Source organism: Chiloscyllium plagiosum, unplaced genomic scaffold (assembly GCF_037043375.1).
Source record: "Chiloscyllium plagiosum isolate Xiang-an unplaced genomic scaffold, Cpla_swu_hap1 HiC_scaffold_36, whole genome shotgun sequence".
In the NCBI taxonomy this organism is placed as follows: domain Eukaryota; kingdom Metazoa; phylum Chordata; class Chondrichthyes; order Orectolobiformes; family Hemiscylliidae; genus Chiloscyllium; species Chiloscyllium plagiosum.
Window position 1 is genome coordinate 49,497,271 of NW_028270174.1, and position 26,924 is coordinate 49,524,194.

The window sequence follows — 26,924 nt, forward strand, 5'->3', positions numbered from 1 at the left end:
TATATGAGAAGCAGCAGGTTCATTTACCACTGATTGTAGCAAAAGGCTCGGGCCCGTAAAATTGGTTGAGTAAAAGTGATTGCCCCGAGCAAAGGTCACTGCCAGATACTGGCTGAACTCTGTCAGCGTCCTCCGGGGTGACCAAAATGATATTGTTGGTGAGAAGGTATATCTGGTGACCAGCATTGGATGCAGACATAGCTGCGTTGGTGGGGTAGTGCCCACAGTGCCAATATGGACAAAAATTACCACCAGCAGCTCCCCACATCCGTGGGAATAGATATGCAAACCCTAAGTTTGGTTCATTGGCTTAGTCATTGAGGACACCAACTCAAAATGGCTGGGAATGTATAGAGTTCATTTGCCAAAAGGGGGGACCATAAGACCAAAAGACATAGGAGCAGAAATTAAGCCAGTCAGCCCACCGAATGTACTCAGTCATTCAATCATGGCTGATACGTTTCTTAACTCCTTTCTCCCCATAACCCTTGATCCACTTAATACACAATACACAATAATCTTAGTACACAATAATCTTAGTCTTAAATATATTCAATGACCTGGCCTCCACAGCCTTCTTTGGCAATGAATTCCATAGATTACCACTGTCTGGCTGAAGAAGTTTCGCCTTATCTCCGATCTAAAAGATCTTCCCTTTACTCTCAGACTATTCCATTGGCTCCCAGTCTCCTACCAGTGGAGACATCTTTCCAACATCTATTCTGTTCAGGTCATTCAGTATTCTGTATGTTTCAATTAGAGCCCCCTTTTTCCTTTAAATCTCCATTGAGTATAAACCCAGAGTCCTCAAACGTCCCTTGAATGTTAAGCTTTCCATTCTTGGGCCCATTCTTGTGAACCTCCTTTGAACATGCTCCATGTCCAATACATTCTTCCTGAGAAATGGGGATTGAAACTGCACACAATACTCTAAATGTGGTCTGACCAGAGCGTTATAGAGCCTCAGAAGTACATCCCTGTTTTTATATTCAAGTCCTCTCAAAATAAATACCACCATTGCATTTGCCTTCCTAATTACTCACTCAATTTGCAAGTTTACATTGACAGAATCCTGGACTCGAACTCCTCAGTCTCTTTGCACTTCAGATTTCTGATTTTTCTCCCCATTTAGAAAATAGTCCATGCTTCTATTCCTACCAAAGTGCATGACCTCACACTTTGCCACATTATACTCCATCTGCCACTTGTTTGCCCACTCTCCTAACCTGTCCAAATCCTTCTACAGCCTCCCAACCTCCTCAATGCTACCTGTTCCATCACCTACTTTTGTGTCGTCTTCAAACATAGCCAGAATGCTCTCAGTTCTTTCATCCAGATCGTTAATGTATAAAATGAAAAGCTGTGGTCCCAACACTGACCCTTAGGAACACCACTTGTGGCTGCCATCATGAGAAGGACCCTTTTATCCCCACTTTGTGCTTTCTGCCAGAAGTCAAGCTTCTCTCCATGTTAGCACCTTGCCTCTGACACTATGGGCCCTTATCTTACTCAGTAGTCTCCTGTGTGGCACCTTGTCAAAGGCCTTCTTGAAGTCCAGGTTGATAACATTCGTTGGCTTTCCTTGGTCTAACCTGCTTGTTACTTCCTCAAAGAATTCTAGTAGATTGGTCAGGCATGACTTCCCCTTGATGAACCCATGCTGACTTTGCCCTATTTACCATATACTTCCTAGTATCCAGAAATCCCATCCTTCACAACGGATTCCAGGATCTTACCCACGACCGAGGGTTAGGCTAATGGGTCTGTAATTTTCCATCTTTTGCCTTACTCCCTTTTTAAACAGGGATGTCATGTTAGCAATTTTACAGTTCTCTGGACTCACTCTGATTCTAGCAATTCTTGAAAGATTCTCATTAACGCCTCTACCATATCTCTACCATAGAACTCGGGAGGTGTAGTCCATCTGGTCCAGGTGTTTCATCCACCTTCAGGCCATTCAGTTTTTCTAGCACCTTCTATTTGGAGATGGCGACCATACGAGGTTTATCTTGAATTTTTGAGATATTACTCGTGTCTTCCATAGTAAAGACTGGCACAAAGTAATTATTAAGTTCCTCAGCCATTTTGTTGTTCCCCACTACAATCTCTCCAGTGTCCTTTTCCAGTAGCCTAATGTCCAGTTTGCCTCTCTTTTGCTCTTTATATATCTGCAAATGGTCTTAAAGTTTTCCTTTATATTGCTGGCTAGCTTACCCTCATATTTAATCTTTTCCATCCTGATTTCTTTTTTGTTGTCCTCTGGTCTTTATCAACTTCCCAATCCTCTGATTTCCCCTTGCCCTTCACCATATTATATGCTTTCTCTTTGCTTTTATGCTGTCCCTTATTTCCCTGGTCAGCCATGGCTGCCTCATCCTTCCTGTACCATGCTGCTTTTTCCTTGGGATGAAGCTCTGCTGTGTCTCCTGAATTACTTCCAGAAACTCCTGCCATTGCTGTTCCACTGTCTTTCCTGCTAGGCTCAGCTCCCCGTCAGTTCTACCCAGCGCCTCCCTTATGCCTCTGTAGTTGCCTTTATTCAGCTATATTACCGTTACCTCTGATTCTATCTTCTCCCTCTCAAATTGCAGAGTAAATTTAATCATATTATGATCACTGCCTCCTAAGGGTTCCTTCACCTTAAGCTCCCTTATCAAGCCTGACTCATTCCACACTAAATCCAATACTGTCTGCTCCCTAGTGGGCTCACTACCAGGTGCTTCAAAAAGCCATCTTGTAAACATTTCACAAATTCCCTTTCCTGCAATCCACTAACAACCTGACAGAATACCATCTTTTGCAGTACATGGTCTCCCAGAAGTTTTTGTCTCAGACAATGGCCATCATTTAGAGTCATGGAGATGGACAGCACGGAAACAGACCCTTCGCTCTAACTCATCCATGCCAACCAGATATCCCAACCTAATCTAGTCCCATTTGCCAGCACCCTGCCCATATCCTTCCTATTCATGTACCTATCCAAATACTTTTTAAATGTTGCAATTATACTAGTCTCCACCACTTCCTCTAGCAGCTCATTCCATAGACACATCACCCTCTGCATGAAAAAATTGCCCCTTATGCCTCTTTTATATCCTTCCTCTCTCACCCTCTAGTTCTGGACTCCCTCACCCCAGGGAAAAGACCTTGTCTATTTATCCTAACCATGCTCCTCATGATTTTATAAACCTCTATAAAGTTTATACCCCTCAGTCTTTACCCATCAGCCTCTGCCAAAACAGCATACTTGTTTGAAATGAGGATAGCCACAGAAGATTCCTGCGCTACCTGCCTACCTCTCTTACCTTTCCTGGAGTTAACCCATCTATGAGACTGTGTATGTGCAGCTTTTCTCCCTTCATATAGCTGCCATCCATCACACCCCCTGCTCTTGTAAATTCATCATTGCCTCTAACTGTCGCTCCAACCTATCCATTTGTTCTGCTAAGATTTACAACCAATGGCATTTATTGCAGTTATAATCCTCAGTAACACATAAAATTCGACTGTTTTAGAATGTCAAATGGCATTTGGCTTATAAGGACAGCTCCATGCTATCCATCATCTGGTGAAAAGAGCAGTCCAAACTTTGAAGACAAACTTAAAGAAGCCACCTACGGCTTCACTTTATACCAAATTGTCCTCGTTCCTATTTGATTGTGAGACCACCCCTCATGCAACTACAGGGATAGCTCCAGAAGAGTTGCTAATGGGGACAAAACTCTGCACCGGGTTAAATCTGATCTTCCTGGACCTGGGTGGGAGGGTGAAACAGTATCAGGAACACCAATGTAGGACACAATGCTCCTCTATGTGAGAGAGAGAGTTTACTTCAGGGGGCGATGTTTGCTTCTCTAAATGAGTAAGAGGCATGGTTGATGCAAATTCAGGTCCCTTGATGTACAAAGTTAAAGTAGGTGAGGCTGTCTTGAACAAGCACATAGACAACATGAAAGCTGCAAATCCAGTAACGAGGCAGGAGCAAAACATACTTGACCCCCTTAGAACAGCTGGATCAGCTGTTGGAACCTGCAGGTTCTGCCCCCATGTCTAGTGCTGAAGAAACCAGATTCTGACATGGACACGGCTGATATTGCAGCCCTGACCCCTTTACCGTCTGAAGAAAAAGATGAATTACTTGTGAGACACTCTGGGGGCAAGAGGCAGGCTACGGTCCAGTACACACCACCCGTATCTGAGGCTGAGCCAGAGGAATCAGGCCTGGTGCAAAAATCCCCCAGGAGAAGTGACTTAAAAAAAAAAGAACAGATCTGCATCCCTAGACTCTGAGGGTGAGGGATGTAATGATTGTCACAATGTCAGCCGGGTGTACCTCAGAATATGAGTTTCCTGATTGGACCAAATCAGGAAACCCTGACCAACAGATATAAACAAGAGTATTAGAGGTTCTGTTTACCCTTAAAGGCTGCCTCTGAGGAAGCCAGACCAGTGTAAAGGACTATGCATGTGTAAGCAAAGGATGTCTTGGTGACAGGATACTGGCCTTTCTGGTGTTATTTCACACTTGGAGTGTTATCTAATGTCTGAGACAACAACTGTAGGGGTTTTTTATAATTTGCCTGTAGACAGAGTTGACTTGCTCCTGTGGAATGCAGGTCGTTTTGCTATGATGCACATTTCGTCAGAGTGAATTGGCTATAATGTAATTGATGAATTGTGGACATTGTTTGGATAATGCGAATGTTTTACACAACGGTTGTAACAATTTTCTACTCGTGATCTTCTACAGCATGAGTTTCAAAGCTGGTTTCCATAGCACCATTTTCTATAGCACGAGGTTGCAGAGGAAGGTAACTGTTACGTTATAGCAGAATGACCTGTGATTTGTGTAGAGTGAAGGGAAATAGACAGTTGTGTACACTAAATAAGGATCATTGGTTTTGTTGATATCCTGACTAAATAACTTGGATATTGGAATAGTGAGTACAATTTTAAAATTCATTGATGCCAAATTTGCAACTCAACAGATAGTATGAATGATACCAATTGGTTGCAACTGGACATAGACCAGTAGAATAAACAGACAAGTGGCAAATAGAATTTAATGCACAGAAATATATGGTGATGCATGTAGGCAGATATTATAGGACAGGGTAATACTGTCTTGACTTAATAGCATGGTCCAAAAGAGCATGTGGTGCCAGTGGGAGATTGGGACTTGTGCACATGCATCCTTGCAAGTGATAGGATTTATTGCAAGGGTAATTAGAAAAGCATTTGGGAACTTGGGCTTCATCATTATTGGCATTCAGAACACAAAAACAAGGAAGCTATGTTAAACCTTTATAAAGTTCACAACTAGAGATTGATTTTATGAAACCTGTGAACAAATTTTCACTTTTTTAAATGCACTACGTTTAAAAAAGTGAAAATTTGTTCACAGGTTGCCGAGCATAATTGTGAAAATGGCCCCTCAATGAAGGATTTCAATTTGGTGAAGCTGGTTTTGGTCATCTTGGAAGCACAGATAATGAGTGAGATTAGATAGATTTATACAAAATTTAAACAGGTTTGGATCTGATCGACAAATGTAAACTATTTCATTAGTTGATGGTATAAAATTAGTAGGGACGGTTCTAAGATTTTGTGCGAGATGCAGAAGGATGTTTGGAAAAACCTATTTATGCATAAAGTTGTAATGTTCTGGAACCTGTGCCCACAGAATGGTGGGCTGAACCCAATTAATGATTTCAAAGGATGTTGGCTGGACATTCAGGGAAGGCGATGCCGTAGTGGTATTATCACGACTGCTATTCCATTCTGGGAATCCCAGGTTCTAATCTTGCTGTGTAGATGGTGTAATTGGAATTCAATAAAAATCTGGAATTATGAATCTAATGATGGACTATGAATCCATTGTTGATTGCCAGAAAAAACATATCTAGTTCACTAATGCCATTTAGGGAAGGAAACTGCCTTACATGCGACTCCAGACCCACAGCAATGTGGTTGACTTTTAACTGCCCTCTTAACTGGGCATTTAATGATTGGCAGTAAGTACTGGCCTAGTCAGCAATGCCCTCATCTCCTGAATGAATAAAAAAAGCATTGAAGTGATTAAATTTGCAGGATCATGAAGAATAAACGGAACGTGTGTAGACTTAATGGGCTGATGGTATTGTCAGTGCCGTAGTAGCTCTGACAGTTTTTCCAGATGACCTTGAACATTGCTGAATCTTCATGGACACTGTTTTGATAGATGTGCAAATTTTACTGTGATACAACTGATAGTGGATTGAACTTTTTTGGTTTTAATTGTTGCACTCCGGGTCTCATTTAGAGAATTTAGTTTTGTTCATTTAAGGTAAGAGAAGAAAAAGTCATGCTGTCTTATTGCTAAATTTCAATATTGGAGTAAGATTTCAATATTGAAGCTTGCATCACATTTGAATGTTTAGTTAAACTTCTTAACATTTCTAAATGTGTACAAAAATTAGAATTGTGTTGTGTGCAATTAGCGTAATATTTTATAACAATGCAGTATCTGTCTCACACTTCTTTATCCTTCTTCATGTATAGCTTCCCGCAGATTTCACCAAGTTACATCTCACCGATAACCTCCATCCACAGGTGACACACGTCTCCTCCAGCCACTCAGGATGTAGCATCACCAGTGACTCTGGCAGCAGCAGCTTATCTGACCTTTACCAGGCAAGTGCTTTTTTAAAAATTAGAATGCATAGTGCATTTAATTTAGGAAGCATCATTTCCCTAAATCTTATCATGTTTTAGCCTTTGAAATGGCAGCAATGTGACCATGTGTCTGTGTAGAGATGATTTAATTTGATTTATTATTGTCACATGTACAATTGGTTCTGCGTGTTTCTTCAGCACGAATTGGCTATAATGCAATTGAAGAATTTAGACCATTATTTGTAAAACACAAACTTTCTTACCTGTATTGGCTATAATATGATTGTGGTCCCATTAGTTTAAATGGTGCTGCTATTATATGATTTTCTTATAAAGTGGGACCACAGGAGAATGGAACTATCGCGTAAATCTGAATAGACCAAACTGAGATACAGTGAACGTTATTGCTTTGCTAATTCTACAGGCAGATTGTACCCAACAAAGTACATCAGGTAGCAAAGTAGAATGCAGAATATAGTGTTGCAGCTGCAGAGAGAGATGTCATCATTACCAATTGAGAAATCCATTATGATAACAGCGGTGAAGAAGCTGTTCTTGAATCTGATGATTGGTGTATTCAACCTTTTGGTTGCTTTCCTGAGGCAATGGGAAGCAGAGGTGGAGTCAACAGATTGAAGGCTGGTTTGCATCATGGATTGGGCTGTGTTCGCAACTCCCTGTAGTTTCTTGCGGTCTCAGGAAAAGCAGTTGCCATAACCGTGCTGTGATGCACCCAAACAGGATGCTTTCTGTGGTCCTTCTATAAAAACTGTTAAGATTGTGGACATTCATTTTGTTTAGTGCCGAAAAGAATGATTAAACTGACTGGGAACCACATCACATTTTCAGCTCTGATCTCCAGCATCTGCAGTCCTCACTTTCTCCTCGAAGATTTTAACCTACTGCGAATCCTCTTGCAAGGATGCCTTCCTTGAAGAAGCTCTCTTCACATTTTCAGCTGGGCACCACATCATTACACCTAGCCCATTTGTAACTCCTTCGTGGATGTGAATATTGTTAGATGTACCTGTGTTTATTGTCCGCTCCTATTATTCCCTTGCAATGCCACCACCTTGAAACACTGCTTTCTGAGAGGTATGGGTGCAGCCAAAGTGCTAGGAATGGAGTTCCAGGATTTTGTTGCTGCACTAGTGAAGGAATAGTGATATGTTTCCAGATCAAAATGGTGTGTGGTTTGAATTTACAGGTGGTGATGTTCCCACCTACCTCGGTGGTAGGGGTCACAAGTCTGGAAGGTGCATTAGCCAGTTGTTGGACTATGAATATAGATTAAATGCATTGCAGCCACAGTAAATTTGTGCTGGTGAAAGTGAATGACTAATATATTGACTCGGTTACCTGTCTTGGGGATGATGTTGACCTTCCCATATGTTTTGGATCCACCCTCTTCCCAAATGAATTGAGTATGCCATCACACTCTTAATTTGTGTCTTTGAAATGATGGAGATGCTTTATGGAGTCTGGAATTACTCCATAATTACTGCAGAATCCCCATTTTCTGACCTTCATCTGGCTGCTCCAGTCATGTTTGCTGTCACTGATTACCTCCAAAGATGTTGATGATGCAAGTTCTAGTGATGGTAATGTCACTGATTGTCAAGAGGTGTCTAGAGTTTTCTCTTACTGGAGATGGTCATTGTCTTTTGCTTACAAAGTTGCAAATGTTACTGAATCTTTTTTGGCTCAAACCAGAATGTTATCGAGGCTGTGCTGCGTGCAAGGCTAAACTACTTCTTTATCAGAGGTCTTACAAGTGGGATTAAACTCTGTGCAATAATCAATAAACATCCTCACTTCTGACAACAATAGAAGGAATGTCATTGAAGAAGCAGCTGCACATGGGCTCCGGATGCTATCCTGAAAAGGACCCTCCGCAGCAGTTTGAGGACTAAGATAATTGACTACTAATAGCCACCAACATCTTTTGTGATGGACATGACTATCCAGTGGAGGTTTCCCCACTTATTCCGATTGAATTCCATTTCATTGGAACCAAAAGAGAAAATGCTGGAAAATCTCAGCAGTCTGGCAGCATCCGTAAGTAGAGAAAAGAGCTGACGTTTCGAGTCTAACTGACAAACTGACCCTTTGTCAGTTAGACTCGAAACGTCAGCTCTTTACTCTCCTTACAGATGCTGCCAGACAGCTGAGATTTTCCAGCATCTTCTCTTTTGGTTTCAGATTCCAGCATCTGCAGTAATTTGCTTTTATCTGTTTCACTGGGGTTCATTATGCCATATATGTTCAAATGCTAACTTGATCTCACCTTGCCTATTGAATTCAGCTCTTTTATCCATGTTTGAGACAAGACTTGCATGAGCTTCCCAAACTAAACTGCAGAGAACAGGTTACTAGTGAGTCGACATTGCACAATACTACTGCCAGTGAAACCTTCGACTATTTTGTCAATTATTGGGTGTCGACTAATGGAGTGTTAATTAGCCAGATTGTATTTTCTTTGCTTTTTTTTATTACTTTTATTTAAGACTAGATGTACTTGGACTAATTACCACATTGTCAGATGGATGCCAATCTTCTAATTGTACGGAAACAGCTTGGCTAGGAGTGCATGTGGTTCTGCCGCACTTTAGCTAGGATGTTGTTTGGACCCATGGTTCCAGTGTGTTCATCTGCTTGCATGGAATCAATTAAATTGAATGCAGACTGAAATGTCATTCAATGATGAGTCCTGCAGAGGAGGCAGAGTTGCATCATTGGTAATTGCAAACATTTCAGTACTGCTTTATGCACTGATATTTTTACATTTTAATAAGTGCTGCTGCAATAGAATAGACATTATCATATGTTCTGGAAATTAAATTTAAAAGCACAATGTTTTAACAGCTCAATATAATCCTATAATAAATAATTGAAGTTTGTGTATATTTGAACACCATTAATTATTCTATTGGCATCGTCCTACTATCTAGCATTTGTGCTAAAATGCATTATCCTTTGCATGACCATTAAGAGAGAATTATGTATGTCAAAACTTTTTATCTCGCCTGTATTATGTTGAAGCTTTTCTTAAAAGCAAAATGCAGTGGATGTTGAAAATCTAAAATAAAAACAAAAATACTGGAAAAAAACTTAATAGGTCTGGTACTATCTGGAGGGCAAAACCAAGTGAGCGTTTCAAATCCATTGAGTCTTCTTCAGATCTTTCAACTGAAGAATTAATTTAGGCTTGAAATATTCTGCTTACTGTCCACTGCATTTCTTCAGCATTTTCTATTTTTATTGATATATTCTTATTGTCTCTTTTATTATTTTAACCATATCTTTCCATAGAGATGGTGCCGGAATATAGACTTCCAATTACAGAGGAACCTTGATTATCCAAACAAGATGGGCGGGCACTTTCGATCGGATAATTGGATCGATTAACCAAATAATCAATGGCTCTCTTGTGGGAGTCGGAGTTTTATTAAGTTTACGTTTTCCTTGCACTGCCTGCCTTGCTTTTCTCTCTGTCTCCAGGGTTTTTCCCTGAGCAGACACACACTTCTGTATAAGGGACCTATAGTATTGCTGAAGTTCCCCCCCCCCCAAAAAAAACAGTTCAATGGGATTGCCACAGGGAGCACTTGCTAAGTCCGCTCCCCGTTCAGGAGACCTATGCAGCAGCACACCTTGCTTAAGCTCTGACCAACCTTCTTCTCTCTTCTTCCCCCCCCCCCCACCCCCCCCCAAAACTCCATCTCCGCCTTCAACTCCCCCCACCCCACACACACCTTTTTACTGCAATGCAACGTTTTGACAGGTTCCACCTTTGTCTTGCACAGGGCAATGTCGGAGAGGTTATCTGGGGAAGGGGGGTTTAGGGGTTCCCTGTAGAACTCCAGGGAAAGTGTGAAGAGAGAGAGGGGCCGAGTGGTCAGTCATGTGGAGACGGCACCTGGGCTCCCATTGATGTCCAGCACTGGTATTGGCAGCATCTCACTAAGACGAGTTTGTTTTTAATCATTGTAAACAAAAGACGCAAACACCTCTTTAATATAATGTTTCTATTGGAACCTTGGGATCTCCTTCCGATAATCTGAAATTTGGATAATTGATATTTGGATAATCGAGGTTCCTCTGTATATCTTTATTCCGTTGTTTTCTGGTATCAGATAGTAAGTGCACTCAGGTCAGCTATACTGTGAGTTAAGTACAGTACAGCGTCTTTGCTGTAATGTGGCAGCAGTGTGGCTTTGTGCCAATTTTAGAAGAGGAAGATCACCATGAAACAGTAGTGTTTTTCTCAGCTAACAGAGATTTTCCAGGATATACTCCACTCTCACATGACAGCTCTGTTGTTTATATACGACTGCATGGATTTCACTATGAACTGCTATTACATAAGTTTGTTTTAGTTTACCCCATGTTTAATGAGGTGGTATCTTGCTGATTCCCCACTCCAGGGAATCCTTTATTATGTATGTAAAAATTATAAATATCTCAACTGAATGCAGGTTTATATCATAAACATGACAGAGATTATGTGGTGGTGGTCAGTGGAATAGAAATCAGATGCCATGGCTATTCACTGGAGGCAAAAGTTTAAATCCTACCATGATAGGTGGTGAAACTTAAGTTTAATTAATAAATCTGAAATTGAAAGTAAATCTGAGCAGTGGTGACCATGGAACTGTAATTGATAGTTGTAAAAAGCTGATCTGGTTTGCTAATTTCCTTTAGGGAGGGAAATCTGCTGGGTTGGCTTACCTATGATTTCAGACCAACAGCAATGTTGCCTCTTAATTGCTTTCAGGTGTGACTAAGCAAGCCACTCTGTTCAAGGGCAATAAGGATAGGCTGTTGTCCTAGGCAGTGATGCCTACATCCTGTGAATAATGAAAAAATGCTCAGACCATTGAAAGTAGTGATTTCCTTATAAAACCTATGTGTGTATATTTGAGGTCTGTGTATCATTTTGTTCCTTATTAAATGAATTTATATTCTATTTCAAATGTATTCCCCTTTCTCAGTTGTTTCTGTCCATTTCTTAATTTTGATAATCACTTTTATCATTTACCATACCATTCCTAGTTTACATTCAGTATTTGTTGTCTGAGATAAAAATTTCAAGCATTCAAGATGCTGATGGTTAGACATCATTTATTGTCCATCTCTAGTTATCTACTCCACATCATAAAGTTAGAAGTGGGGATATCTGTGATTATACAATGCTCACTTTCATTCATAATCATTCAAATAATGAAATGGTCCATTCCTGAATCATCTGATGCGTGACTAACGTTCACAGCTGGGTGTACGTTGCCATTTATTAATTGTGACTGGATCAAAATCCAGGACCTCCTTCCCAAACAGTACAGTGGATGTACATTCAAAAGTGTGAAGTCTTCAGCTTTGCTGGCAAGCTTCATCATGAGGCATTTTATCAAGCACTTGAAACTCCACATATAGTACTTCAACTACATTCCCTCATCAAACCTCTATTTTCTCGTTATTCAAGGAACATTGGCTTCATTGGCTGGCCAAGCATTTCATGTCCACCCCTGTTCCCCTTGAGAAGCCAGTGGCGAGCCTTCTTGAACCATTGAATTCCATTTCTCGCAGGTACACCTGCGTGCTGTGAGGCAGAGATTTCAGGCTTTTGACCTGGCAACAGTGAAGGAATGGTAATATATTTCCAAGTCAGGATGGTGACAGCTTGGAAAGAAATTTTTATGTGTTGATGTTCTCTTGTATCTGTTGCCCTCGTTCTTCGAAGTGGTGGTGGTCCTAAGTTTGTAAGGTGCTGTCTAGGGAGCCTTGAATTTCTGCAATATGTCTTACAGATGCTACGCAGTGCTATCACTTTGTGTTGGTAATGAAGGGAGTGAATGTTTGTAGATGCCTTTGAATGTCAAGATGAGATGGTCACATTCTCTTTTGTTTTGAGAATTGTGTGGCATGCATGTTACTTGCCAATTGCCAGCCCAAGCCTGGATATTGTGCAGGTCTTGCTGCATTTGGACATGGGCTACCTCAATATCTGAGGAGTACTAAATGCTGCTGAACGTTGTGCAGTCATCAGTGAACATTAGCACTTCTGATTTTATGATGAAGGAAAGTCATTAGTGAAGCAACTGAAGATGCCTGTGTTCAAACACATAATGAAGTTAATCAGACAATTTACTTTTAACAAATCCATTTTGTCATTCCTTTGTTAATTCACATGATTGTTAATTATGTCAGGATTATCTTTCTTGAATTATTTCCCATCACCAAAGTTAAATGGACTGGCCTGTAGATCCTGTTATTGTCCTTGCATGCTTTTCTTGAATAAGTGTGGTATTCAAGATTTGTAATTCTGCAGCTCCATCAAAATACCCCTTTATCGCATGGATTTGAAGACTATACACCAATACTTCCTCAGTTTTCATTGTAACATCCTTCAAACTCCTTGGGCAATTCCCAATTAGTCTTGATGATTTAGCAATTTGGTTTGTATGTAGAATAAACTACTAGAGGAAGTGTAGATACAGGTATAGTTACATTTAAAAGACATTTTATAGGTACATGAATAGGAAAGGTTAAGAGGGATATGGGTCAAATGCAGGCAAATGGGACTAGTTTAGTATTGGATATGTGGTTGGCATGGACGAGTTGGATCAAAGGGTCTGTTTCCATATTGTATGACTCTGACTCTTATGCTACACGTAGCACTCTATATGATGTTGAGAAATAGAAATACTGCAAAGACAATGCATGGGCATTGACAGTATTCCAGCAGTAGTGCAAAAGACTTGTACCCAGAAGTAGTCATGTCCTCATCAAGTTGTTTCAGTACAGAAACAACACTTATAATACATAGACATAGCATTGGCCAGAAACCGAACCAGACCAGTAAAAATTCCATGACTACAAGAGAAAGCCAGAGTCTAGAAATTACATGTAAGCTTGCCTTGTCTTTCCCAAAGTCTGATTGCCATCAATAAGACCCACGCGAAAGTGAGTACTACAGATGCTGGAAATTAGAGTCAAGATTGTGGCGCTAGAAAAGCACAGCAGGTCAGGCAGCATCCAAGGAGCAGGAAAATCAACGTTTTGAGCAAAAACCCTTCCTTAGGAATGAGGCTGGGAGCCTCTGGGATGGTGAGATAAATGGCTGGGGGGAAGGTAACTGAGAGTGCAATAGAGTCATAGAGATGTGTACAGCATGAAACAGACCCTTCGGTCCAACCTGTCCATGCCGACCAGATATCCCAACCCAATCTAGTCCCACCTGCCAGCACCCGGCCCATATCCCTCCAAACCCTTCCTATTCATATACCCATCCAAATGCCTCTTGAATATTGCAATTGTACCAGCCTCCACCACATCCTCTGGCAGCTCATTCCACGCACGTACCACCCTCTGCGTGAAAACGTTGCCCCTTAGGTCTCTTTTATATCTTTCCCCTCTCAGCCTAAACCTATGCCCTCTAGTTCTGGACTCCCCGACCCCAGGAAAAAGTCTTTGAGTATTTATCCTAACCATGGCCCTCATAATTTTGTAAACCTCTATAAGGTCACCCCTCAGCCTCTGATGCTCCTGGGAAACCAGCCCCAGCCTGTTCAGCCTCTCCCTGTTGCTCAAATCCTCCAACCTCGGCAATATCCTTGTAAATCTTTCTGAACCCTTTCAAGTTTCACAACATCTTTTCGATAGGAAGGAGACCAGAATTGCACGCAATATTCCAACAGTGGCCTAACCAATGTGTCCTGTACAGCCGCAACATGACCGCCCAACTCCTGTACTCAGTACTCTGACCAATAAAGGAATGCATACCAAACGCCTTCTTCACTATCCTATCTACCTGCGACTCCAAGGTCTCTTTGTTCAGCAACACTTCCTAGGACCTTACCATTATAAGTCCTGCTAAGATTTGTTTTCCCAAAATGCAGCACCTCACATTTATCTGAATTAAACTCCATCTGCCACTTCTCAGCCCTTTGGCCCATCTGGTCAAGATCCTGTTGTAATCTGAGGTAACCCTCTTCGCTGTCCACTACACCATCAATTTTGGTGTCATCTGCAAACTTACTAACTGTATGCCTTATGCTCGCATCCAAATCATTTATGTAAATAACAAAAAGTAAAGGACCCCGCACCGATCCTTGTGGCACTCCACTGGTCACAGGCCTCCAGTCTGAAAAGCTACCCTCCACCACCACCCTCTGTCTTCTACCTTTTAGCCAGTTCTGTATCCAAATGGTTAGTTCTCCCTGTATTCCATGAGATCTAACCTTGCTAATCAGTCTCCCATGGGGTACATTGTCAAACACCTTACTGAAGTCCACATAGATCACATCTACTGCTCTGCCCTCATCAATCCTCTTTGTTACTTCTTCAAAAAACTCAATCAAGTTTGTGAGACATGATTACCCATGCACAAAGCCATGTTGACTATATCTAATTAGTCCTTGCCTTTCCAAATACCTGTACATCCTGTCCCTCAGGATTCCCTCCAACAACTTGCCCACCACCGACATCAGGCTCAACGGTCTGTAGTTCCCTGGCTTGTGGATGGAGGTCGGGTAAAGGTGATAGGTCAGAGGGGACGGTGGAGTGGATTAATGGGAAGGAAGTTGAACAGATGGGACAGGTCATGAGGATGGTGCTGAGCTGGAAGGTTGGAATTGGGGTAAGGTGGGGGGAGAGGAAATGAGGAAACTGGTGAAATCCAATAAGAGCCAGTCAGAAGTGTAATGGAATTCTCTCATGTTGCCTGAATTCGTGCTGCTCCAACAACACCCTTGGGAAGTCAGTTCACCTAATTGGTACAAGAAATGGAAAACACCTGGAGAAAAAAGCTTCAAGAGTAGAAGGTCCTGAAAAGCAAAAGGATCATCTCAGCAAACCCTGTGAACTGGTGCTATTGAACTGTAGTTCCCAGAATATTTTACCCACTATCAATAAAACTCCGGGCCTATGAACTCCAAGGTGAAGCTAGGCACGGTCTGGATCAAGGCCCAGTGTCGACTGGAGTCTAGATGTTAACATGGACTGGGTCTGAAGACCGTTTCTCTCTACTTTGTTTCCTCCATCTTATTTATTTGCAAATCTGCAATCTGGACGTTTTCTTACTTCTATTTTTCCAAGAACTGTAACTGAAAAAGCTGTATCTAGGAATCTTTGTACCTAAGTGGGCGGCACGGTGGCACAGTGGTTAGCACTGCTGCCTCACAGCACCAGAGACCCGGGTTCAATTCCCGCCTCAGGCCACTGACTGTGTGGAGTTTGCACGTTCTCCCTGTGTCTGCGTGGGTTTCCTCCGGGTGCTCCGATTTCCTCCCACAGTCCAAAGATGTGCAGGTCAGATGAATTGGCCATGCTAAATTGCCCGTAGTGTTAGGTAAGGGGTAAATGTAGGGGTATGGGTGGGTTTCGCTTCGGCCGGCCGGTGTGGACTTGTTGGGCCGAAGGGCCTGTTTCCACACTGTAATGTAATCTAATCTAAGATAGTGACACAAGTGGCAACCTGAGAACTTTTCACATTTGAGTACGTGACAGTAAAGCCAATTCTAATTCTATTGGCCTAACAACATCCATGAGGTTCAACAGTTACTCTCCGCATCACAGGTGCACAGTGGCCTCAGTGTGAGTTATCTGCAAGATGTACTACAGCAGTGCAAAATCTATGACCTCTAACATCTGGAATGGCAGTGACATTAGCTGTATGGGAACACCACCACCAGCGTGATTTCCTGGAAGACGTGCTTCAGCCTAACTTGAAATTGCACCACCACTCCTCCTCTATTGCAGTGTCAAGATACTGGAATTACCTTCTTAACAACTGTACGGATGTTCATACACCCAAGACAATTCAGGAAAGCAATTCACCACCACCTTCTCAAGGATAATTAGGATAGGCCAATAAATGGCCTATCCAGAAATGTCCTCTTTCTATTGATGACTGAATAGAAGCGTGTGAATTGTATTATAAAAATGATAGAGTTTTTTTTATTCTTCCCATGCAGTTCAGTTATAATTTCTTGGCCATCCTTCATTGTCCAGAGACAGTATATTCCTGTTACGAGGAAAGGAAAGGTTGGTAGATGTAGGGAATGCTGGATGACTAAACAAATTGAGGGTTTGGTTAAGAAAAACAAGGAAGCATGTGTTCGGTATAGACAAGATAGATCAAATGAATCCTTAGGAGAGTATAAAGACAGCAGGAGTATACACAAGAGGGAAATCAGGAGGGCAAAAAGGGGACATGAGAAAGCTTTGGCAAATAGAGTTAAGGAGAATCCAAAGGGTTTTTACAAATTTTTTAAGTACAAAGGGTAACTAGCGAGAGAATAGGGGCCCTCAAGGATCAGTAAGGTGGCCTTTGTGTGGAACCACAGCGGATCGGAAAGATACTAAATGAGTATTTTGCATCAGTATTTACTGTGGAAGAGGACATGGAAGATATAGAATGTAGAGAAATAGATGGTGACATCTTGAAAAAAGGCCATATTACAGAGGAGGAAGTACTGGATGTCTTGAAACGCATAAAGGTGGATAAATCCCCAGGACCTGATCAGGTGTACCCTAGAACTCTGTGGGGGCCTAGGGAAGTGATTGCTGGGCCCCTTACTAAGATATTTTTATCATCGATAGTGACGGGTGAGGTACCAGAAGATTGCAGGCTGGCTAACTTGGTGCCATTGTTTTAGAAGGATGGTAAGGACAAGCCAGGGAACCAGTGAACCTGACGTCAGTGGTGAGCAAGTTGTTGGAGGGAATCCTGAGGGGTAGGATGTACATGTATTTGGAAAGGCAACGACTGATTAGGGATAGTCAACACTGCTTTGTGCGTGGGAAATCATGTCTCACAAACTTGATTGAGTTTTTTGAAGAAGTAACAGAGGTTTGATGAAGGCAGAGCGATGGACGTGATCTATATGGACTTCAGCAAGATGTTCAACAAGGTTCCCCATGGGAAACTGGTTAGCAAGGTTAGATCTCATGGAATGCAGGAACAACTAGCCTATTGGATACAGAACTGGCTCAAAGGTAGAAGACAGAGGGTGGTACAGGTTGTTTTTTGGACTGGAGGCCTATGACCAATAGAGTGTCACAAGGATCGGTGCTGGGTCCATTACTTTTCATCATTTATATAAATAATTTGGATGTGAGCATAAGAGGTATAGTTAGTAAGTTTGCAGATGATACCAAAATTGGAGGTGTAGTGGACAGCGGAGAAGGTTACCTCAGATTACAACAGGATCTTGATGAGATGGGCCATTGGGCTGAGAAATGGCAGATGGAGTTTAATTTAGATAAATGTGAGGCGCTGCATTTTGGGAAAGCAATTCTTCGCAGAGCTTATACACTTAATGGTAAGTTCCTAGGGAGTGTTGCTGAACAAAGAGACACTGGAATGCAGGTTCACAGCTCCTTGAAAGTAGAGTCACAGGTAGATAAGATAGTGAAGAAGGCATTTGGTATGCTTTCCTTTATTGGTCAGAGTATTGCGTACAGGAGTTGGGAGGTCATGTTGCAGCTGTACAGGACATTGGTTAGGCCACTATTGGAATATTGCGTGCAGTTATGGTCTCCTTCCCATTGGAAGGATGTGAAACTTGAAAGGTTCAGAAAAGATTTACAAGGATGTTGCCAGGGTTGGAGGATTTGAGCTATAGGGAGAGGTTGAATAGGCGGGGGCTGTTTTCCCTGGAGCATCAGAGGCTGAGGGGTGACCTTATAGAGGTTTATAAAATGGTGAGGGGCATGAATAGGATAAATAGACAGGATCTTTGCCCTGCAGTGGAGGAGTTGAAAAATGTGGTGCTGGAAAAACACAGTAGGCCAGGCAGCATCCGAGGAGCAGAAGAATCGACGTTTCGGGCATAAGCCCTTCTTCAGGAATGAGGCTGGTGTGCCAAGCGGGCTGAGATAAAAGGTAGAGGGAAGGGAATTTAGGGGAGGGGCGCTGGGAATACGATAGTTGGAAGGAGGTGAGGGTGATAGGCCAGAGAGGGGGTGGGGGTGGAGAGGTGGGAAAGAAGATTGCAGGTCAAGAGGGCGATGCTGAATTCAGGGGTTTGGACTGAGATAAGGTGGCCTCCTCCATCGCCAGACTCTGGCCATACGACGCCTGGAGGAAGAGCGCCTCATCCTCCGCCTAGGAACCCTCCAACCACACGGGATGAATGTAGATTTCTCCAGCTTCCTCATTCCCCCCCCCCCCCCCCTCACCTTATCTCAGTCCCAACCACCGGATTCAGCTCTTGACCTGCAATCTTCTTCCCGACCTCTCCGCCCCCACCCCCTCTCTGGCCTATCACCTCACCCTCACCTCCTTCCACCTATCGTATTCCCAGCCCGCTTGGCACACCAGCCTCATTCCTGAAGAAGGGCCTATGCCCGAAATGTCGATTCTCCTGCTCCTCGGATGCTGCCTGGTTTTCCCAGCACCACATTTTTCAGTTCTGGTCTCCAGCATCTGCAGTCCTCACTTTCTCCTGGGGTGGAGGAATCCAGAATTAGAGGGCGTAGGTTTAGGGTAAGAGGGGAAAGATATAAAAGAGACACAAGGAGAAACATTTTTACACAGAGGATGGTACGTGTATAGAATGAGCTGCCAGATGAAATGATGGAGGAGAGTACAATTTCAACATTTAAAAGGCATCTGGCTGGGTATATGAATAGGAAGGGTTTGGAGGATACGGGCCAGGTGCTGGTAAATGGGACTAGATTAGGTTGGGATATCTGATCAGCATGGACAAGTTGGACATGCTGTACATCTCTCTGACTCTATGACTCTTAAGTGTGAGCTGCATTGCTGTGAGACTGGAGTCACATGTAGTATGGAGGTATCTGCAAATTGAGCATTTGTTGAGAGGAAAGTGAGAATAAATTGAAGTAAACACCTGAGATGTGAATATCATATTATTTAATTATTAATGTATTGATTTATTGGCTTTACTGAGACTTAATAAAGCACTAAGAAATTTCTGCTGGTGGCTGATGGGTTTTCAGTTTATGGCAAGCTTGAACAAATCGTGAAACTTCTTTGGAGGTGCCGGTGTTGGACTGGGACGTACAAAGTTAAAAATCACACAACACCAGGTTATAGTCCAACAGGTTTGTTTTGAAGCACCAACTTTTGGAGCTCTGAAAGCTGGTGCTTCGAAATAAGCCTGTTGGACTATAACCTGGTGTTGTGATTTTTTACTCATGAAACTGAATTCTTGATGGCTTACTTCACTGATCTAAGGATAGTATTCTTGCAATATTAATAATATAAAGCTTTATTCACTGCAAATTGACCTTGCACCATTATATCTAGCTAGAGCAGGCAGCACATGATGTGAAATGGACAGAAATTTATTTTTAAAGACTCTAACTAACTCTGCCAGGTTGTCAGAACAGTTGAAAATTCAAATGGTTTAGTAGTATAACTCTTGAAAATGGCTAAAAGAGAGGCATGTGGCTGAAGCTTTTGATCATTCTCTCATCTGGACAAAAGCAAGAATGTTAAATTTCCTGCAATCGCAACAATTAATTTATGCAATACTTTTTTTCAGTAGTGAATACAAGACGCCTATGTGTGACAGATTGATACAATTTCCCAAGCAATCTGTTAAAAATTAAGTAAAAACAAGTTCTTTAAATGTTGAAGGAAGTATCCTCCCTCAGTGGGTGATTTGAAACCATGCCCCTTAGAAGCACCCCATTATGTATCACTGTGCTAGCGTAATTCACCTGCACTTAGAACAATACAGCATAGAACAGGCTCTTCGGCCCACTATGTTGTGCCAAACATTTGCCCGAGCTTAAGTACCCATCCATGTACCTATCCAATTGTCACTTAAAGGTCACCAATGATTCTGACTCTGCCACTCTCACAGGCAGCGCATTCCATGCACCCACCACTCTCTTGGTAAAGAACCTACCCCTGACACCCCCCCCCCCCCCCCCCCCCCCCCCCAACATACCTTCCACCCTTCACCTTAAATTTATGTCCCCTTTTTTAACACTCTGTTGTACCCGGGGAAAAAGTCTCTGGCTGTCTATTCTATCTATTCCCCTGATCATCTTATAAACTTCTATCAAGTCACCCCTCATCCTTCTCCGTTCCAATGAGAAAAGGCCTAGCACACTCAACCTATCCTTGTACGACCTATTCTCCATTCCAGGCAACATCCTGGTAAATCTCCTCTGCACTCTCTCCAAAGCTTCCACATCTTTCCTAAAATGAGGCGACCAGAATTGCACACAGTACTCCAGATGTGGCCTTACCAAGGTCCTGTACAGCTGCAACATCACTTCACGACTCTTTAATTCAATCCCTCTGCTAATGAACGCTAATACACCATAGGCCTTCTTACAAGCTCTATCCACCTGAGTAGCAACTTTCAAAGATCTATGAACATAGACCCCAAGATCCCTCTGCTTCTCCACCTTGCTAAGAACCCTACCGTTAACCCTGTATTCCGCATTCTTATTTGTCCTTCCAAAATGGACAACCTCACACTTGACTGGGTTGAACTCTATCTGCCACTCCTCAGCCCAGCTCTGCATCATATCTAAGTCCCTTTGCAGCCGACAATAGCCCTCCTCACTATCCACAACTCCACCAATCTTCGTATCGTCTGCAAATTTACTGACCCACCCTTCGACTCCCTCTTCCAAGTCATTAATAAAAATTACAAACAGCAGAGGACCCAGAACTGATCCCTGCGGAACTCCACTTGTAACTGGGCTCCAGGCTGAATACTTACCATCTACCATCACTCTCTGACTTCGACCAATTAGCCAGTTCTCTATCCAACTGGCCAAACTTCCCACTATCCCATGCCTCCTGACTTTCCGCATAAGCCTATCATGGGGAACCTTATCAAATGCCTTACTAAAATCCATGTACACTACATCCACTGCTCTACCCTAATCCACATGCTTGTTCACCTCCTCAAAGAATTCCAGCTGGTTCACTTGTCAAATATTTACAAACTCTGAATAAAACAGAAATGTTGATACTGTGCCTAAAGACAAATTCACAAGTGGTCTCTCTCACACATACTGTAAAATCGCTGCCATTCAGAAAGAAATAAGGAAAGCTTGCAAATGTACCAATGGCTGAGCAGGCCAAAAGTATATGGATCTTCCCAGCTTTTGCCAGCTGCCTGGAGAGTTGGTATTGAATTGGTTAAGCTTGGTTTCTTATAACTTGAGAATGTTATTCCAGTTGGACAAACTGATCACAAGAGCTACTGTACTGTTCATATGATACTACTGGGATTTCCAGTGTTCATGTCATTGAGATTACACGATAGTTTAGCAGAAAGCCAATAAGTGGTAACAAAGAAAATAAGTGAAGTCAACAGGCTTCAATGTGAGATCAGCAGGCTATATGTGGTGTGAATTTTGTATAATTTTTTTTGAAGTTATTTCTCATCTAACTTGTTATACTTGGCATTTTTACAATTTTGGAGTTTTTTGTGAGGAAACGTAGATGAAGAGTATATTAGATTAGATTACATTACAGCGTGGAAACAGGCCCTTCGGCCCAACAAGTCCACACCGACCCGCCGAAGCGCAACCCACCCATGCCCCTACATTTACCCCTTACCTAACACTACGGCAATTTAGCATGGCCAATTCACCTGACCTGCACATCTTTGGACTGTGGGAGGAAACCGGAGCACCCGGAGGAAACCCACGCAGACACGGGGAGAACGTGCAAACTCCACACAGTCAGTCGCCTGAGGCGGGAATTGAACCCGGGTCTCAGGCGCTGTGAGGCAGCAGTGCTAACCACTGTGCCACCGTGCCGCCCATAAAATGTAAAATTTTTATGTAAAATGAGAGCCCAGGAAGATCTGTTTTATATTTCCTGGAGGCGATTAGATCATTTATATTAAATAATGACAGAAAAGCCAGGAGACCTGAATTTAAGTCTCAACTGCTTCAGCCTGAACAGGTTGATTTAGAAAATAGCTAAATAATTTAGAAAACCTAGGTTGACAGCAGCTGGCTACTTCTTTTGTATGACAATCCAGACACAGAATCTAAACGTGAGCAAAAATTATTTACTTGAATTTAGGCAAAGTATCACAAACCAGGTTTTAAGGATTTTTAAGACAGCTGCAAAATGCTATCAATGGAAAATCAGTCTAGCTGATTGAAAGAATTAAATACTTGCCGAGTAACAGCATTAATGGGTATAGAAAAAGGACAACTAATTGGATTTTATAAGAATATCATACTCAACAAATCCAGCACTTTTCTGCGCTTGTGTTGCTGATTCTTGCTTATGGTGATCATGTTTTCCTTTTCTTTGTAAAGGCTACTGAGAGTGAAGCTGGAGATATGGACCTAAGTGGCCTGCCTGAAACTGCAGTAGACTCTGAAGATGATGATGACGAGGAGGACATTGAGAGAGCATCAGACCCACTGATGAGCAGGGACATTGTGAGAGACTGCCTGGAGAAAGATCCCATAGATAGAACAGATGATGATATTGGTGAGTTGAGCCATAAGGTCTAAAGTTGAAAAATACTGGTTAAAGTTTCAAAGGTAATTTGATGCTATATCTCTCTTTTTGCTGTTAAAGTAAAATCCTGAATGTAGCATTACAACATTTCAAATCGCAGAAGGCAGCCATTCAGTTCATTTCATTTGTGCTGAATCTCTGAAGGAGCTATCCACTTAGTTTCACTCTCTCTTTCTCTGTACTCCTTTTAAGTCTGTTCTTTTCCAAACAATTAGCCTTTTCAGCAATAAAGACAGAAAGTGAATTTGATTTATTTTGTAAATTTAAATTTACTTGCCTGATTTTAATTTTCTCCTGGAGAGGTACGACTGGTGTATGACTTCTAAGAAGCCAGTTGGCATATTGTATGTATCCCAGGTGGTCTTTCGCAGGATAATTACAGATAAACAAAGTTGTTTGCTCTATCTAGAAGTACCTCAAAGCCATCCTTCAAAAAGATATCCAGATGCTTTCTTAAACAGTTCCAAGGTTTTCATCTTCATTTGCTACTTGAAAGATTATTCTATGTATTATGCACTCTTCATATGAAGACCCTCTTCCTGATACAAGTTCTAACTGTATACTTGCTAGCTTGTATTATTTTAATGGGAGTACATCTTTCTTGCTTATGGAACTACTGGATGAATATCAGGCCTCTAGGAATTCTGGAGCTTGTCTTTGTTTTGCGTGTCCCAATATCGTAACGTTGTCCCAGTTGCATCGGTGTCCTTTGTTGTCAGTGTGTATTGAAATGAGGGAGAACTGGTCTGGTCGTTTTGTTGCATGCTAAAGCAGTAATGCAAAGACTAGAAAGCATAGCCTTCCCTCAGATCCAGTCCACACTATGGATCAGATACGTGGATGATAACCTTATTATCATTAAACGGGCCAAGTTAGAATGCGCATACCACCTTATGAACAACATATTCACTGGGATCAAATTCATTAGAGAAGAGGAGAAAGATGACCAGCACCTGTTCTTGGACATACTGGTAGAATGAATGAACAACGGTAATTCCTTACCAAAGCGTAGATAAAGCTACGTATACTGATCAGATTCTCAACTACAACAGTAACCATCTGAACTTCACAAACAGAGCTTTAGATTAGATTACTTAGTGTGGAAACAGGCCCTTCAGCCCAACAAGTCCACACCGACCCTCTGAAGAGCAACCCACCCAGACCCATACCCCTACATTTACCCCTTACCTAACACTATGGGCAATTTAGCATGGCCAATTCACCTAACCTGCACATCTTTGGACTGTGGGAGGAAACCGGAGCACACGGAGGAAACCCACGCAGATACGGGGAGAATGTGCGTTGCCTGAGCCTTGTCAAGACTCTATTTAAATGTGCTATAACACGCTGCAATCCCCCCCCCAGAGCTTGTCAAAAAAGAAGGGGAACATCTATACAAAGTCTTCGCTGACAGCTTCATCTGCCGATGTCTGGCATACAAACAACACCAAGAAGACACTGTACACCCCAACACTCTGACCACCCTAACTGATATTAGAAATTTCTCCAAACTAACTATTAGACTCCTACGCCCTCTGGGTATAATGACAGCTCACGAACCAACAGTCACACTTGGCCAGTTTCTATCCAAGACAAAAGACACCATACTCTCAACATGCAGAACGAACGTGATACACAGAATATCATACAGCAATTGCGAGAAACATTATATAGGACAAACGGGCAGGAAACCCGTCACCAGAATGCATGAGCATCAGCTTGCAACAAAACAAGTTCTCCCTCATACGCACTGACAATGAAGGACACCAGTTCAAGTGGGACAACATTATGATACTGGGACACTCGAAACAAAGACAAGCTCCAGAATTCCTGGAGGCCTGGTATTCATCCACTAGTTCCAGAAACAAACATGTTGAAGTAGAAGAAAGTGAGAACTACAGACGCTGGAGATCAGAGTCGAAGACTGTGGTGCTGTAAAAGCACAGCCGGTCACGCAGCATCTGATGAGCAGGAGAGTCAATGTTTCGAGCGTAGGTCTGATGATGCCTGATGAAGAGCTTATGCTTGAAACGCCAACTCTCCTGCTCATCGGATGCTGCCTGACCGGCTGTGTTTTCCCAGCATTACACTCTTTGATGTTGAAATAGACCCCATCTATAGATCACTACAGCACCAGATCGGAAATAGAATCACCTGCCTTGACCATATAAATCAGAACATAGAACATTACAGCCCTTCAGCCCTCAATGTTGCGCTGACCTGTGGAACCAATCAGAAGCCCATCTATCCTACACTATTCCATTTTCATCCGTATGCCTAATCAATGACCATTTAAATGTCCTTAAATTAGGTGAGTTTCAAGTCCCTACTACTCTGAGTAAAGAAACTATGTCTGATATCTGTCTTATATCTATCACCCCTCAATTTAAACCTATGTCCTCTTGTGCTAGCCATCACCGTTTGAGAAAAACGGCACTCACTGTACACCCTATCTCACCCTCTGATTATCTTGTATGTCTCAACTAAGTCACCTCTCAACCTTCTCTCTAATGAAAAAAGCCTCAATTCCCTTAGCGTTTCCTCATAAGACCTTCCCTGCTTACCAGGCAACATCTGAGTAAACCTCCCCTGAAACCTCTCCAAAGCCTCTACATCATTCCTACAATGTGGTGAGCAAAACTGTATGCAGTACTCCAAGTGCAGCAACACTAGAGTTTTGTACAGCTACAGCGTGATCTTGTGGCTCTGAAACTCAATCCTTCTACCAATGAAAGCTAACACACTGTATGCCGCCTTAATAACCCTATCAACCTGGGTGGCAACTTTCAGGTATCTATGTATGTGAATATTGAGCTCTCTCCGCTCATCTACACTACCAAGAATCTTACCATTAGCTCCGTACTCTTTATTCCTGTTCCACCTTCCAAAGTGAATCACCTCACACTTTTCCACATAAAACTCCATTTGCCAACTCTCAGCCCATTTCTGCAGCTTATCTATATCCCTCTGTAACCTGCAACATCCTTCAGCATTATCCACAACTCACCAACCTTAGTGTCATCTGCAAATTTATTAATCCACCTTTCCAAGTCCTCATCAAGGTCATTTATAAAAATCACAAACAGCAGTGGCCCCAAAACCGATCCTTGCGGTACACCACTCGTAACTGAACTCCAGGATGAACATTTCCCTACAGCCACCACTCTGTCTTCTTTCAGCTAGCCAACTTATGATTCAAACCGTTAAATCATCCTCAATCCCATGCCTTCATATTTTGTGCAACAGCCTACCATGGGGAACGTTATCAAATGCCTTACTGAAATCCATATACACCACATCAATTGCTTTACCCTCATCCACCTGTTTGGTCACCATCTCAAATAACTTAATAAGGTTTGTGAAGCACGACCTACTCTTCACAAAACCATGTTGACTGGCCCTCATCAGCTTATTTTTATCTAAATGATTATAAATCATATTTCTTGTAAACTTTTCCATCATTTTACCCACAATAGAAGTAAGGCTCACTGGTTTCTAATTACCAGGATTGTCTCTGCTTCCCTGTTGGAACAAGGGGACAACATTTGCTATTCTCCAGTCTTCTGGCACTATTCCTGCACACTTTGGACAAAAACTGACCCAGCTAAAGTACTCGAATTATCATGTTTCCAGTCAATATTTGGAAAGTTAAAGTTCCCATATCAAATACCCTGTTACACTCTCTCCTATCCAGAATCATCTTTGCTATCCTGTCCAGTACATCTCTGGAACTATTTGGAGGCCTGCAGAAAACTTCCAACAGGGCGACCTCTCCTTTCCTGTTTCT

General features: G+C 42.3%; 1 protein-coding gene across 12 annotated transcripts in view; it reads left to right on the top strand.

Annotated features, from left to right (window-relative positions):
* rapgef2b (Rap guanine nucleotide exchange factor 2b) overlaps positions 1-26,924 on the top strand; it is a 400,973-nt gene that overhangs the window by 255,728 nt on the left and 118,321 nt on the right. For all 12 annotated transcript variants that reach the window (XM_087980151.1, XM_087980144.1, XM_043674010.2 and 9 more), the window contains 2 exons: positions 6,541-6,672; positions 22,930-23,107. In XM_087980151.1, coding sequence (XP_087836277.1) covers positions 6,541-6,672; positions 22,930-23,107 — 310 coding nt within the window. The remainder of the gene's footprint in view (positions 1-6,540; positions 6,673-22,929; positions 23,108-26,924) is intronic.